The sequence below is a fragment of the Leucopleurus acutus genome, assembly GCF_964270905.1.
Source record: "Leucopleurus acutus genome assembly, chromosome: 17".
NCBI lineage: Eukaryota > Metazoa > Chordata > Mammalia > Artiodactyla > Delphinidae > Leucopleurus > Leucopleurus acutus.
The window spans coordinates 12,569,716-12,584,000 of NC_139159.1; the positions used below are offsets into that span (position 1 = coordinate 12,569,716).

The following is a 14,285-nucleotide window of genomic DNA, read 5'->3' on the forward strand; positions in this document are numbered from 1 at the left end:
TTCCCATTCAGTAACTGTAGTTCGATTTACACTTTAGAAAGAAGCACACCAAAATACTATTGGTTCAAAAAAGGATTACTTTCTTTTGGTGAATGAGAAAGCACACCTTTATTTCCCCTGTGAATTGTATGTAATGAGGAATAAAGCAGTTGGAAAGCACTGTTTCGGATTCTATAAAGAAGCAAATCAAACAAGAACTCAAAAGGTTCTTATGTAATGAGATGCCATAAAGCTACAAACCACAAAGGATGATGTTGCCTAGTAATACTATAAAGGTAAAGAGTCACACGTTTCAGATCGCTTAAGGCTGAATTTACTGGTGTTTTACAAACACATTTTCTTTTACTTTTGAGTTATGAAGAAGGTGAGGTTCACATACATCGTTTTTTGTCAGCAAGCTTTCAGATTCCTTCAAAGAGAGATTCCTGTATTGACAGAGAAAAAACAAAACAAAACAGCGTTTAAATTATTTCAAAAATGAAGGTTATCCACAACAGGTAGCAAACATATATAATCTAGGACACAATAACAATAGTGAGGGCTAACGATTAGTTACTAAACTGTGCATCTTCTCAGGCTTGAAAGGAAGCAGAAACAAAGATTTTTTCCCCCTGAGGAAGGGAAGAATGTGGAAAATCTATGAGTTGGGAGCGATGTGGAAATAAGAATACTGGAGGGAAGGTGGGCCGACTAGGGTAGGCAAATTAGGTGCTCAGGGCTCCTTATGTTTTGCACCCTGGCACCTCACACACCTCACCCTAGCCTAGCCTGCTAGAGTCTCCTGCTGCTTTAGGAGGTGGGGTGGAGGTGCAGGCACAGCAGAGGCACTTCACTGCTAACAATGCCTGGCCAGTTGCCTGCTGAGTTGCCCAACAGTCAAGTTCCAAAGAAAGGACTGATGTAACAAGACCAGCCACTGCAGGCCACCCCCCTTGTCCTATCTGCTGCCACTCTAAGCAGCATCTCCGAATCCTCTGATGACTCTAGAGTAGTCCTAATTCCTGCAAGAAACCAGTATTTGCAATTAAATTCAAAATGGAAGATGAAAATCTTCAAATTTTCCACATTACATAAATTAGTAACAGGTACCTTATTTAGCACTTCTTAAGTGCTATAGTGCTTTACAAAAAGCACTTTATTTTCTCATTTTGTCTTTACAAAAACCCTTTGAGGACTTTACATTTACAGTCAAGAAAAATAAAGCTCAGAGGGTTGAAGTAACTTGTCCAAGGTCATATAGATAGTAAGTGGCAGAGACAGGAGTCAAGCCAGGCAGATTGACCCTAGCACTTGTGCTTTTTACCATACTATTCTATTTACTATTTGTAGGGTGTTTCATTATTTGCAAAACATTTTTTTTGTATCTGCTATCTCAATAACTTGACTCCCTATGAACAATCCAAATACTATTTTTATAGTATGTCTTTCTTTGGAGTTCTTGTCTAATCTGGTTTTAGAGTGCCGTTGATTTTATTTCACTGAGCGTGATGTAGGTCTTAAAATCATACTTATCTTTTTTCTAAATGTGTCAAATAGTTTGGCATCTTATCTTTATATTGTAAAATAATCACACATACCAGTGAAGAAAATATATTGTTTTGTTATATATCTATATCAATGGGTTTTATAGAGTTGGTGCTTTTTTTCACCTGTCAGCTACTTCCCTCATTGTTTAATTAAGGTATAATTTACAGACTTAAATTCACTCTTTTGAGTGTATAGTTCAGCAGTTTTGAAAAACACTAACAGTCATGTAACTGCTACCACAATAAAGATATGCAACATTTCATCACCCCCCCCCCAAAATTCCCTTGTGTTGACCCTTTGTAGTCAACCCCAGGTCCTCAGCAACTACCGATATTTTCTCTCTATAGTTTTGCCTTTGCCAGAATGTCATGGAATCATACAGTGTGTAGCCTTTTAAGTCTGTCTTCTTTATTTTATTTTTTTAACATCTTTATTGGAGTATAATTGCTTTATACTGTTGTGTTAGTTGCTCCTGTATAACAAAGTGAATCAGCTATACGTATACCTATATCCCCATATCCTCTCCCTCTGCGTCTCCCTCCCACCCTCCCTATCCCACCCCTCTAGGTGGTCACAAAGCGCCGAGCTGATCTCCCTGAAGTCTGGCTTCTTTTGCTTAGCATAATGCTTTTGAGGTCCATCCATGTTGTGTCATGTATTGCTAGTTCATTCCTTTTTAATACTGAGTAGTAGTATTCCATTGGATGGATGTACCACAGTTTGTTTATCCATTCCCTAGTTGAGAGACCTTTGGGTCGTTTCCAATTTTCGGTGATTATGAGTAAGCCACTGAAAACATTAGGGCTCAGATTTTTGTGTGAGTATAGGTTTTCATTCCACCTGGGGAAATACCTAGGAGTGGGACTGCTGAATGTGGTGTGTGTTTAACTTTGTGAGAATATGTCAAACTATTTTCCAAATTGGCTGAAATATTTTTTGCATTCCCACCAGTAGTGTGTGAGAGTTCCAGTTGCTCCATATCCTTGCTAGCATTACTTGATTTTTTTCTTCTTATTCACTTTAATGGACATTTTTAAAGAAAAAGACTTGATCCAATATTTAAAACATTTTAAAAATCAGATGATTTCACAATCTAGATATCTTGCTTGCTAGCTAGTCTCATTTCTCGCCTTCAACATGTCTGCCTGGCTATACTGTTTTGGAGCTGAGTAGCTGCAGGCTGCAGTTGCCTTTAGTTGCACATGTGCTCTCCAGTTTACCTCAGTCACATTCTCACCTGCTTCCCTTACTTTATCTGCCTGTACTTGAGGGTGTTTTTGAGACCCCCTTGCAGTGTAGTTAAGAGCTTGGCTTTTGCAGTCAATGACCTGGATACAGGTCCCAGCTCTGCCTCACGGCAATCCTGTGACTTTGGGCCCCTCTGACTGGGCTTCTGCAACACTCATTTTCCCCATGTATAAAATGGGGCTGATAGTATTCTTATCTCAAAGGGTCCTACTGTGTTTTATAATTTGTTTGGGTAATGAAGACTAAGCTTTCAAAGTAGACATTTTAAAATGGAAAATAACTAATACAATTTTTATAACTTAGATCTTACATAACTCTTGTTCACAGAGTAAGCCATTGACAGAGTTGAGACTAGAAGTCACAAAAGTGAGCTTACACTGTTCTAAAGAAACACTGTGTCGCTCACCACTATTGCTTTTTTTTGAGGGAGGTGGGGGTTGTCCTAATTTCAAAGGGTTCTTTGAGAACTGCAAACCAGAATCTTAATGTTATATCTACGTTACTGATACATAAATTTATTTTGCATATAAAAGTTAATTAGAGGTTAGGTTGAATACAGCAAAACTGAAGACATTTAGAGCTTTGCAGATGAGTTTATATAAGATCATTCCAGAGTTTTCATGACTAAAAGTCTTATCTAAGTTTTAAAAAATTCTTCTTGAAGCACATAGGAGATCTGTTGTTACAACTGTTCAAACATAACCTTAACAGTGGTAAAAACAAATTATTTGTACTGTTTTTAAAGGTCATTTTTTAACTCAAAGAAACGTAATGCTTCCATATTCTAACTAAAGGTAGTAGGTATTTTATAAATAGTTAAATAACATACAGTGAACATTTCCTATGAATTATGGGTCCCAGGGATTCACATTCCTTAAAGGTATCTGAAGCTAAGGACATTCTAACCCATATAGAAAGTTATTATTTTTACATTAAGAAAAGAGATGGATTGACTCTATTGACATCGCTTAGGCTTGAAAGATAGTTAATCAAGTAACAGTTTTCTTTTTTCGTTGTACAGTGCTGTATTCTCAGTGGATCTTATTTACAATATATAACTGCATTTAATGTCTATTTTTAAATTACTAAGGCTCAAGTACCTCCTAGCATGTTTGAAAAGAGAGGAAACATCTGTCAGAAGTATTTACTGTGACAAACATAGAAAGAAGCAATATGTGCACATTTTTTGTTTAATACATATGTTATTTTTAATTGAACAGTGAAGGCATTTGTTCAGAATCAGCCTTTAAATAAAAAATAGTGTTGAACTAATCTTTAATTAAAGTGTACGTTGATAGTATCAAGTTCAGTTTGAGGGTCAAAAGCAACGTCAATGAGTCTGACTTTTTCCTCCCTGTAGGGAAAGCAGGCTTGTGTAAATATACATGAGCACAGACTGCATGCATTTATAAAGGAGGTGGAAAACATTCCCCTGTCATTGGACAGATTTTGCTTCACTGTGTTCCACATAGGATACAGGCACAGCTTTCAGTGTGTAAACCGTAAAGGAGTGTGGGGCACATACTTTTAGCGTTTTGGAAGAAGCCTCTAAGCTCCTTTCCACCTCTAAACAGGCTCCCCACCTCGAATCTTAAATATAGACTGTAGGGGACTCTTCTGCTGATGCCAGCTCATTATCCTCCTTCAAGTAATTAAGGGAAGGAATTGGTTTAATCAACATTTTTAGAAACTAAAAATCTGTTCTTTACATTTGGGCCGCATATTTTGTTTTTAATACTTTACTAACCTTCTAATTTTATCCTCATTGTCTCTTAGCCTTACACTAAATTAGTAAAATGTTAGCAATAGGCATACCCTAACAATCTATTATCAAGAGCTTAATGAAATTCCGTAATATATTTGGTCATCTTTTATTAAAGAGAGGTAGAACTGATATTCCCATTTAATAAGATTTAGATCATTTGTGATACCAAAACAATATTTTGGCATGTCCTCAATGAAAATGTTACATGAGGAAATAAAAAATATTTAAAAGAAAATGTTTATGTAATACTTTTTCGCATTATAAAACTTAGGAATCAGGATTGAACATAATAAACTTCACTGATAGTGGCAGAAGCAGGGCATTCTTTATATTATTCTCACAGGAACCCCTCTATTCTGCTGGTTTCTTTAGGGTAGCCTATCTTAGTAGTACTTAGCAGTTAAAAATGCATTTAGCTCTGTGTTTAGTGTTCCTAGTTAGGAAAATGAGCATATAGTGATTTGTCAGTGCAGTCCAAGTGACTAGAGTTTTGCTTGGGGCTATAGAATATGTGGTATGTGCCATAGCTCGCCACTGATCTAACAGTGTGTGTGACAATGTACAGATTTACCAATATTGTTTTCTGAGGCTCTGTTCATTTTTATTATTTTCTTTTCCACCTTGATGATATACTAGCAAGACCTTTCAAAATGCTTGGCAAAGAAACAAGACTCAAGAACGCTGTTGTGGAATTGACGTGAGTTATGTAAATCTTTAAGAAACTAGGGCTTCCCTGGTGGCGCAGCGGTTGAGAGTCCGCCTGCCGATGCAGGGGACACGGGTTCATGCCCCGGTCCGGGAAGATCCGACATGCCGCGGAGTGGCTAGGCCCGTGAGCCATGGCCGCTGAGCCTGCGCGTCCGGAGCCTGTGCTCCGCAACGGGAGAGGCCGCAACAGTGAGAGGCCCGCATACCGCAAAAAAAAAAAAAGAAACTGTTGGGGTGCTATGAACAAACTGGCTATGGTTTTGATGGCAGTGATAATGGACATAATCAGTAAGGCAAATTCTCAGACAGCCTCTGTTTTTTATGTGTGTGAATGGAGAGGAGGCAAGACCAAAACTACGACTCCTTATATATCCTATCGCCTCTCCCCAGATAAAGCGTTTTCCAGACTCATAGGACTCTCTCTCCCTTAAGCCTCTCCTGGCAAGCCTAAGCCACTCTTCAGGGAATGGGGGTAGGGTAGTGCAGCACTGTTGTTCATGGGTCTTCTTCAGGAGGGCTCCATTAAGGAATGCTAAATCACCATCCCTTGACTGGACCCTGCAGAGAGGGTCTCGTGACAAACCCACGTGATCTTCATCAGGCAGTTCTGGAAAAAGGAAATCTATTCCAGAGTACATCCACTGGCTCTGATTGCTTTCTCAATGAAATACACTATTGCCCTTTATTATATTGTAGTGACTACTATGGTATGATTGGAAAGATCAATAGAGCAATCATTGTATTGATTATAAATGAAGAAAAGTTGAATGGATAATTTGTAGGATGTATGAGGATCTGGTTTATAACGCCCATAGCATTTATCGCAGTATATAGTAGCGGTATCACATTTGACTCTCACACTAACTTGTTGCAAGATCTTTGAGATCAGGACTATCTCATTTGAGTTTTTATTATATTGAGTATTGTCTGGCATATAGCAGGTGGCTGTTAGTTTTATGAATAAAGGAAGTTATTTTCTGGTATGATTTATCTTTACATCAGAGAAATAACATCTTTTTTAAAGATAAAAAAAGCAATTTTCTTCTCATTAGGAGACTCAGAGCTGATTCATAATGAGCTAAATTATGTATATACTCAAGGTTTAGAATAGTGATTCTTAAACTATTTTTTGGATCATAAATCTCTTTGAGAATCTAATGAAACTTCTAATGTATCCTTCAGGGACACCAGATTAAGAACCTTTGGTTTGGAGAAGTGGTGAAAGTAGCCTATCTCTGCAGTGCTCTGGCTTCTCCTCCTTTCTGCCACCAGATGCCCTGCTGTAGCCATCTACTCACTAATGGACCACCCATTATCATCTGGGCCTTGGGCTCCTTTGATATGATCCCTGCTCATTCAGACATCTTTACATGCTGCTTCTGGGACTTTCCTGAGTCACCTGCCCTACCTCAGTAGGTGTATCTAGTCTGTGACTCCCAGCTCTTCCTGAATCAACCCTTCCACTGCAACTTTATGACTGTTTGGGCCGATGAACAATAAACTCTTTTTTTTTGGTGCTTGGTCAAGAAGAATTGAGAACAGAGAACGAGGAGACAGACAGAGGGGCTCTCTTCCTCTGTGCTGTTGACAGTGAGGGTGTCCCATCCTCCCCCCAAAAGAAAAATCACACACAAAAATATTTGAAAGAACCTACCCCATGTCTTCAATAATTTTAGGGTTATCTTCTTGGGAGCTTTCTGGAGATGCATTTCCATTTGCAAGGCATCTTTGTGTATCAGAGAAAAAAACTAATTTTGGCTTACCCATCTGTGGGTAATAAACAGGAACTATGTGATACATTGTTTCAAAGTTACCTGTAACATACAAAGAATTAAAAGCATTCTGCTTTGAAACTAATAACTAAATTGCAAACATGGCATAGAAAAGCATTAGACTATCTAAAATTATGTTTTATGAAATGGAATTAGATGAGGTTATATAGACCCACAGCAAAACCAATAAAAAATTAATATCCAAGATAAAAATATCACAGACTTTCATACATGAGAACCTACACAGCAAAATTTATGGTCAACTCTCAGAGACAAAATGGGTATACCAACATTAATATAAATATTAACTGCCCTTGCATTTTGCTGTTATGAGTTTATTTTTTCAGTGTGTTTAACCTCTAGGGAGTAGATTAGTCAATTATAGTTTTTGTAATATGTTCATACCTTTATTTCCAAACTTAACATTCCACATCATTTCCCTGTTTAAAGATCCTCCTTCCTTTCCAGCAATGATTTCCTTTCAAGTGGAGACTGCCTTATTTGCCTCTAATTCCCAGGGCCTAGCATAGTCTTGGGCACATCTAAGATGCTCAACAAATGTTTATTAAATGACTAAATGAATATTTCCATCAAAGCACTACAAAAATAAATGCTGAATAAAACAAAACCAGTTCAACCAAAAAAAAAAAAAATGCTGAAGGGCATTCAGATATTTTGAATTTTGTTAAAGTGTTTGACTTTGCTTCTAATTTTGAGCTATATAGTTGTGTGACTATATTTAAGACAAGATTGTTTTATTGTAACATCCTTGAAGTCTGAGGTAATTTTACCATATAGAGCTCCAAATTTATAGGGCTACCAAAAATATGTAGTCAGGAAATACAAAGATGACTATCTTCCTAAGAATTCCTGTTCACTTATAATGTATTTGGTTGTACAGAGGTATCTTTAAATGGTTCGTCTTAGCTCTTCTAAAGACCTGAAGGTATATTGTAGATTTAAAAATATACACAGTATATCTTCTAGACTTTAAGTCATTCTTTCCATTTCTCCTGAATGGCAATAACAGACACTTTACATAAAGACTATAGTGTAAGCTATTGGCCACATACCTAAGGACAGAGTTATTGCGTGTTAAATACGTGTATCCAGGGATATCACAGGTTGTAAGCCTGGGAAGCTCAGAACTGTACCATTTGTTTGGATGGGGTTGGCAAATGTGTGTAGGTGGTGAGGAAGAAGGACATCTATAGATGGCCAAGAGAGGATAACTGAGTACTCCTGAGGAAAACTCACATAATTTCTATTACAGCTAGTCAGCTTTCAATTTCAGTTTAATTTTAATTTAATTGACCTTACAGTCTATTTTTCAATGTAGTAAATCATATAATCTATTTGAATACTTTTTTTTTTTTTTTTTTTTTTTGCCGTACGCGGGCCTCTCACTGTTGTGGCCTCTCCCGTTGCGGAGCACAGGCTCCGGACGCGCAGGCTCAGCGGCCATGGCTCACAGGCCTAGCCACTCCGCGGCATGTGGGATCTTCCCAGACCGGGGCACGAACCCGTATCCCCTGCATTGGCAGGTGGACTCTCAACCACTGCACCACCAGGGAAGCCCCTATTTGAATACTTTTAAAATTTCAAAGTTCTTTCATAATATAGTCTCATTTTTCTCCCTAGTTCCTTTTTTGTTTATAAAAATTATATGTTTACATATCACATATTTACACATTTGCAGATTTTTCTAAATTCCCACTAAACTGAAGTGAATTTCTACGTAGAGCAGACATTATTATCGTTGGGTCCAAGCATGATTTAGCCAGTCATCAGTAGAGTGGTCACTAGAAGCCAAAGCTGTTTGATGAAGTCAGATAACTGATTAATCACTGTCTCCCTGCTATCTTTGTGACCTTAGACAAGTTATTTCATCTTTCTAAAACTCAGCTTTCTCAGCTGCAAAATGGATATAATAATTATCTTTCCCACAAGTTAAAATGATTAAAGCAGTAGTGCGCATAAATATCTGAAATGTTTGGCACAATAAATATTAGCTCTCTTTTCTTCCCTTGCCCCCTCTTCTTGGCTTCCTAGACTGGAGTGCTTTCCATTTTAAATTATTAATGATTATCATGATAGCAACTACAACAAGGTATGAAATGATGCTTCTGTACTATATAACATTCTGTATGGCTTTTAAAAAAAATTGTGGTAGAAACACTTAACATGAAATCTACCCTGTTTATTTTTTAAGTGTACAATAAATACATTATTGTTGACTCTAGGTGCAACTTTGTACAGCAGACCTCTAGAGTTTATTCATCTTGCTTGACTGAAACTTTATGCCTGTTGATTAGTACCTCCCCATTTCTCCCACCACCGGTAGCCCTGGGCAGCCACCATTCCACTCTTTGATTCTATGAATTAGACTATTTTAGATACCTCATATATGTGGAATTATGCAATATTTGTCCTTCTGTGACTGGCTTATTTCATTCAGCATAATGTCCTCAAGGTTCATCCACATGGTTTCATATTACAGAATTTCCCTTTTTTAAGGCTGAATAGTATTCCATTGTTTGTATATACCTTATTTTCTTTATCCACTCATCTGTCAGTGGACATTTAGGTTTCTACATCTTGGTTATTGTGAATAGTACTGCAGTGAACATAGGAGGGTTAACATGTCTTCAAGATCCTGATTTCAGTTCTTTTGGATAAATAGTCAGAAGTGGGATTGCTGGATCATACGGTTATTCTATTTTAAAATACTGAGGCACTGCCATACTGTTTTTCACATTGGTTGCACCATTTTGCATTCCCACCGACAGTGTGCAAGGGTTCCAATTTTATCCATGTCCTCACCAACATTTTTTTTTTTGTCATTTGATAATAGCCATCCTGACAGGTATAAGGAAGTATCTCATTGTGTTTTTTTTAAAAATATTTATTTATTTATTTGGCTTTGCTGCGTCTTAGTTGCGGCATGCGGGATCTTTGATCTTCGTTGTGGCGTGCAGGATTTTTAGTTGCGGCATGCAGGATGTTTTTTTTAGTTGCAGCATGTGAACTCTTAGTTGTGGCACGTGGGATCTAGTTCCCTGACCAGGGATTGAACCAGGCCCCCTGCATTGGGAGTACAGAGTCTTAGCCACTGGACCACCAGGGAAGTCCCATCATTGTGTTTTTGATTTGACTTTCCCTGTTGATTAGTGACATTGAGCGTTTAAAAAATATACCTGTTGGCCATTTGTAGGTCTTCTTTGGAGATATGTCTATTGGAAATGCTGTTGGGAAAATGGCGCCAATTAACTTGCTTGACAAAGTGTTGCCACAAACCTTCAATTTGTATAAAATGCATTATCTGTGAAGCGCAATAAAGTAAAGCACAATGAAACAAGGTGTGCCTGAAATCACTTTATTTATTTATTGAAATACAGTTGATGTACAATATCTTGCTAGCTTCAGGAGTACCATGTAGTAATTTGACATTTGTATCATTGTGAAATGATGACCACCATAAGCCTAGTAACCATATGTCCTTGTGCAAAGTTATTATAATATTGTTGACCATATGCTTTGTGTTGTATATTACGTCCCTGTGGCTTATTCATTTTATAACTGGAGGTTTACCTCTTAATCCCCTTCACCTTTTTCATCCCGCTTCCCCGGCAACCACTGCTTCTCTGTTTCTATGAGTCTGTTTTTGTTTTGTTTTCTTTGTTTCATTTTTTCAATTCCACATATAAGTGAGATCATTCAGTGTTGGTCTTTCTCTTTCTGACTTATTTTACTTAGCATAATACCCTCTATATCCATCCATGTTGTCACAAATGGTAAGATTTTATTTTTATTTTTAATGGCTGAGTAATATTCCATTGTATATATCACAAATCTTCTCTATCCGTTCCTCTATTGAAGGATACTTAGGTTGCTTCCATATCTTGGTTATTGTAAATAATGCTGCAGTGGACATTGGTGTGTGTATATCTTTTTGAATTAATGTTTTTGTTTCCTTTGGGTAGATACCCAGAAGTGAAATTGCTAGATCATATGACAGTTCTATTTTTAATTTTTTGAGGAACTTCTGTACTGTTTACCATGATGGCTGCACCAATTTACAATTGTACCAGCAGTGCACCAGGGTTTCCTTTTCGCCACATCCTTGCCAACACTTCTTATTTGTTGTCTTTTTGATAATTGCCCTTCTGATAGGTGTAAGGTGGTATCTCATTGTGGTTTTGATTTGCATTACCCTGATGATTAGTGATGTTGAGCATCTTTTCATGTGTCTCTTGACCATCTGTATGTCTTCTTTGGAAAAATGTCTATTCAGGTCCTCTGCCCATTTTTTAATTGGGTTATTTGTTTTTCTGATACTGAGCTGTATGAGTTCTTTGTGTATTTTGGATATTAACCCCTTATCAGTCCTATCATTTGCAATTTTCTTCTCCCATTCAGTAGGCTGTCTTTTCACTATGTTGGTAGTCTCCTTCGCTATGCAAAAGCTTTTGAGTTTGATGTAATCCCATTTGTTTGTTTTTGCTTTTGTTTCCCTTGCCTGAGGAGACAGATCCAAAAAAATATTGCTAAGACCAGTGTCAAAGAGCTCACTGCCTATGTTTTCTTCTAGGAGTTTTATGGTTTTAGCTCTTACGTTTAAGCCTTTAATCCATTTTGAGTTTATTTTTGTATATGGTGTGAGAAACTGGTCCAGTTTGATTCTTTTGCATGTAGCTGTCTAGTCTTCCTCACACCATTTAATGAAGAGGTTGTCTTTTCCCCATTGCATATTCTTGCCTCCTTTGTTGTAGATTAATTGGCTATATAGGCGTTGGTTTATGTCTGGTCTCTCTATTCTGTTCCATTGATCTGTCTATTTTTGTGCCAGTACCATACTGTTTTGGTTACTGTAGCTTTGTAGTATACAGTAGTATACCCTTGAATGACACAGGTTTGAACTCCTCAAGTCCACTTTTATGTGGAGTTTTTTCTATAGTATATACTACAGTATTACACAATCTGAGGTTGGTTGAATCCTTGGATGCGGAACGAAGGATATGGAGGGCTGACTGTAAAGTTACATGCAGATTTTTGACTTTGGGGAGGGTCGGCACCCCTAACCCCCTCACTATTCAAGGGTCAACTGTAGTTTGAAATCAGGGAGTGTGATCCCTTTGGCTTTGTTCTTTCTCAACATTGCTTTGGTGGTACTTTGGCATCTTTGGGGTAATACTGAAAATATGCAAGTCCTTATCCTGAGTCTAGTTTTGCTCTTCACAGCCAGCCAGGTATAAGCAGAGGAGGAGAAATGCCTCCTGTCCATTTTATAGGTTTTAGATGTTGAGAAGTTCATATTGCCAACACAATATCATCACTCATGTGAATATTGTCAGCTTAAAAAGTCCAATTCTCTGAAATAATGTTAACAATTCATATTCAGGGGATACAATATGGCAAAATCATCAGAGCTTTCCATCTCTGCTTCTCTTCACCTCAACCTCCTAGTCCTAGAGTGATAGAGCTCCTAGGATATGCTATCTATGCATAAAGCCTCACTACACTGTTTTGGTTTCCGTTTCCCTGTTCCCCTGGTCTCACCTCTTTCTGTGTCTCCATCCCCTGTTAGCTGTGGAATTAGAAGACCATTAGCGTTCAAACACTGTCACGGAACAGAGCAAGGGCCTCATTTCAGCCTTGTGGACTATAGAATCTGTGAAGAGTGAATTCTAGGATACTCCCCAGTATGCTAAAGATGATTGTTACACATCATACTTAGCTACATTTAGTTTCATTAGTTAGGCAGGGGAGGTTGGTGTGTCCTTGTAACACAACCTTAGACATATTATAATCAAAATATTCAAATGTTGGGGTGTGTACTTAAGAAAGAGGACAGGCCACAGAGTATACGGAACATATGTGGTTGTGATACATTTTTAGTTTTTATCCTGATGAAAAATGTGATTTTTGCACTTTTGCTAAACAAATATACTTGTGAATTGTTTCACAAGTTACATAGCTGATTGTTGTTTCACCATTTATATAACTAGTGTCATGCACTTTTGCCAGATATAAAATTATACACTTTTCCCCACCCTCATGGCTCTCTGTTTATATAGCTGACATAGTTATACTCAATATGAACTAAACATAGCTTTTTTCATATATGGTAACTACCATTTTCATATATAAACATTATAGGAAAAATTTCCTAGGAATTGTAAACAAGTTAAAAAAAGCCCATAAAAATCTAAACAAACCCCCATTATTTTTTTGTTTGTTTATAGATTTATATTTTATTTATTGAATCAGTGATAAATAGTAATAGCTACAACTGTGATCTAAAAATCTAACAAACTAGAATTAACGTTGGGTACATTTCACCATATTTGTTCCATTTGCTTTACCTTAAATAGAAATAGTTTATATAAAAATTTATCTACTTTTAAATAAACACACTCTTTTTCTTATTTTTTCAGTGCTAGTTCATAACAACATTGTTTTTAAGACTTTTTGATAATGCAAAGCTTAATTTTTAATTTTGTAACAAGGATTCTAATATTAATGTGAACACAAAATCTTAAAACACACAATTTCAGAATTCAAAAATTACAAATATTCTCCATTCCATTCTATAGTTATGTGCCTTGGAGCACTTATATACACATGCATGTACCCACAAATACACCTTATTTCTGGTATTTTTTTTTGTTGAGTAGAATATTCTCTTTGCTAGTAGAAGTGATTAACTAATGAATGACAGTCTACTTACTTATGTGTGAGTTACTTATATCCTCGTTCTTACTGTTCCTTTTTTTGCTGATTTTCTTGGCATCTTTGGATGCTTTCCAATTCATTAGGAATTGTCTTTCCATATTTTTAATTTCTTTTCCATCAAGGAATTCTAGAGAAAATATATATGTTAAAAAATGTAGTATATAAATGCTATAAATGTTATGTATCAATACAGCATGAACATTATAAATACAATATATAAATATTATGTATACACATACAATATATATACCTCTGGTTTAGGACACATGAACAGCTACACGATAGGCTGAAATAAATTTATTTTTAAAATACCTTATTTACACAGCTTCTGTTTTTGTTGAGCTTTTATTTATTTTTAATTATTTTTTCTGATTTCAAAAAGAATATGTGCATATTATAAACAACTGAAACATGATGGAAAAAACATAAAAAGGCTCTGTAATTGCTATCCATATCTCTCCTTCCCATCACTAGCAAAGGTAATCATTATAAACAATTTGATGTATGGTCACCCTTCTTGGATCATAAAG

The 14,285-nt window shown here is 36.7% G+C and overlaps 1 protein-coding gene across 1 annotated transcript in view; it reads right to left on the minus strand.

Moving 5' to 3' along the window:
• The window catches only part of PPP1R42 (protein phosphatase 1 regulatory subunit 42), a gene marked incomplete at its 3' end in the record, with an annotated part of 39,171 nt that overhangs the window by 1,122 nt on the left and 23,764 nt on the right, over positions 1-14,285 (minus strand). The window contains 4 exon segments of the mRNA XM_082859004.1: positions 347-378; positions 380-425; positions 6,903-7,062; positions 13,751-13,882. Of these exon segments, the coding sequence (XP_082715130.1) occupies positions 347-378; positions 380-425; positions 6,903-7,062; positions 13,751-13,882 (370 nt within the window).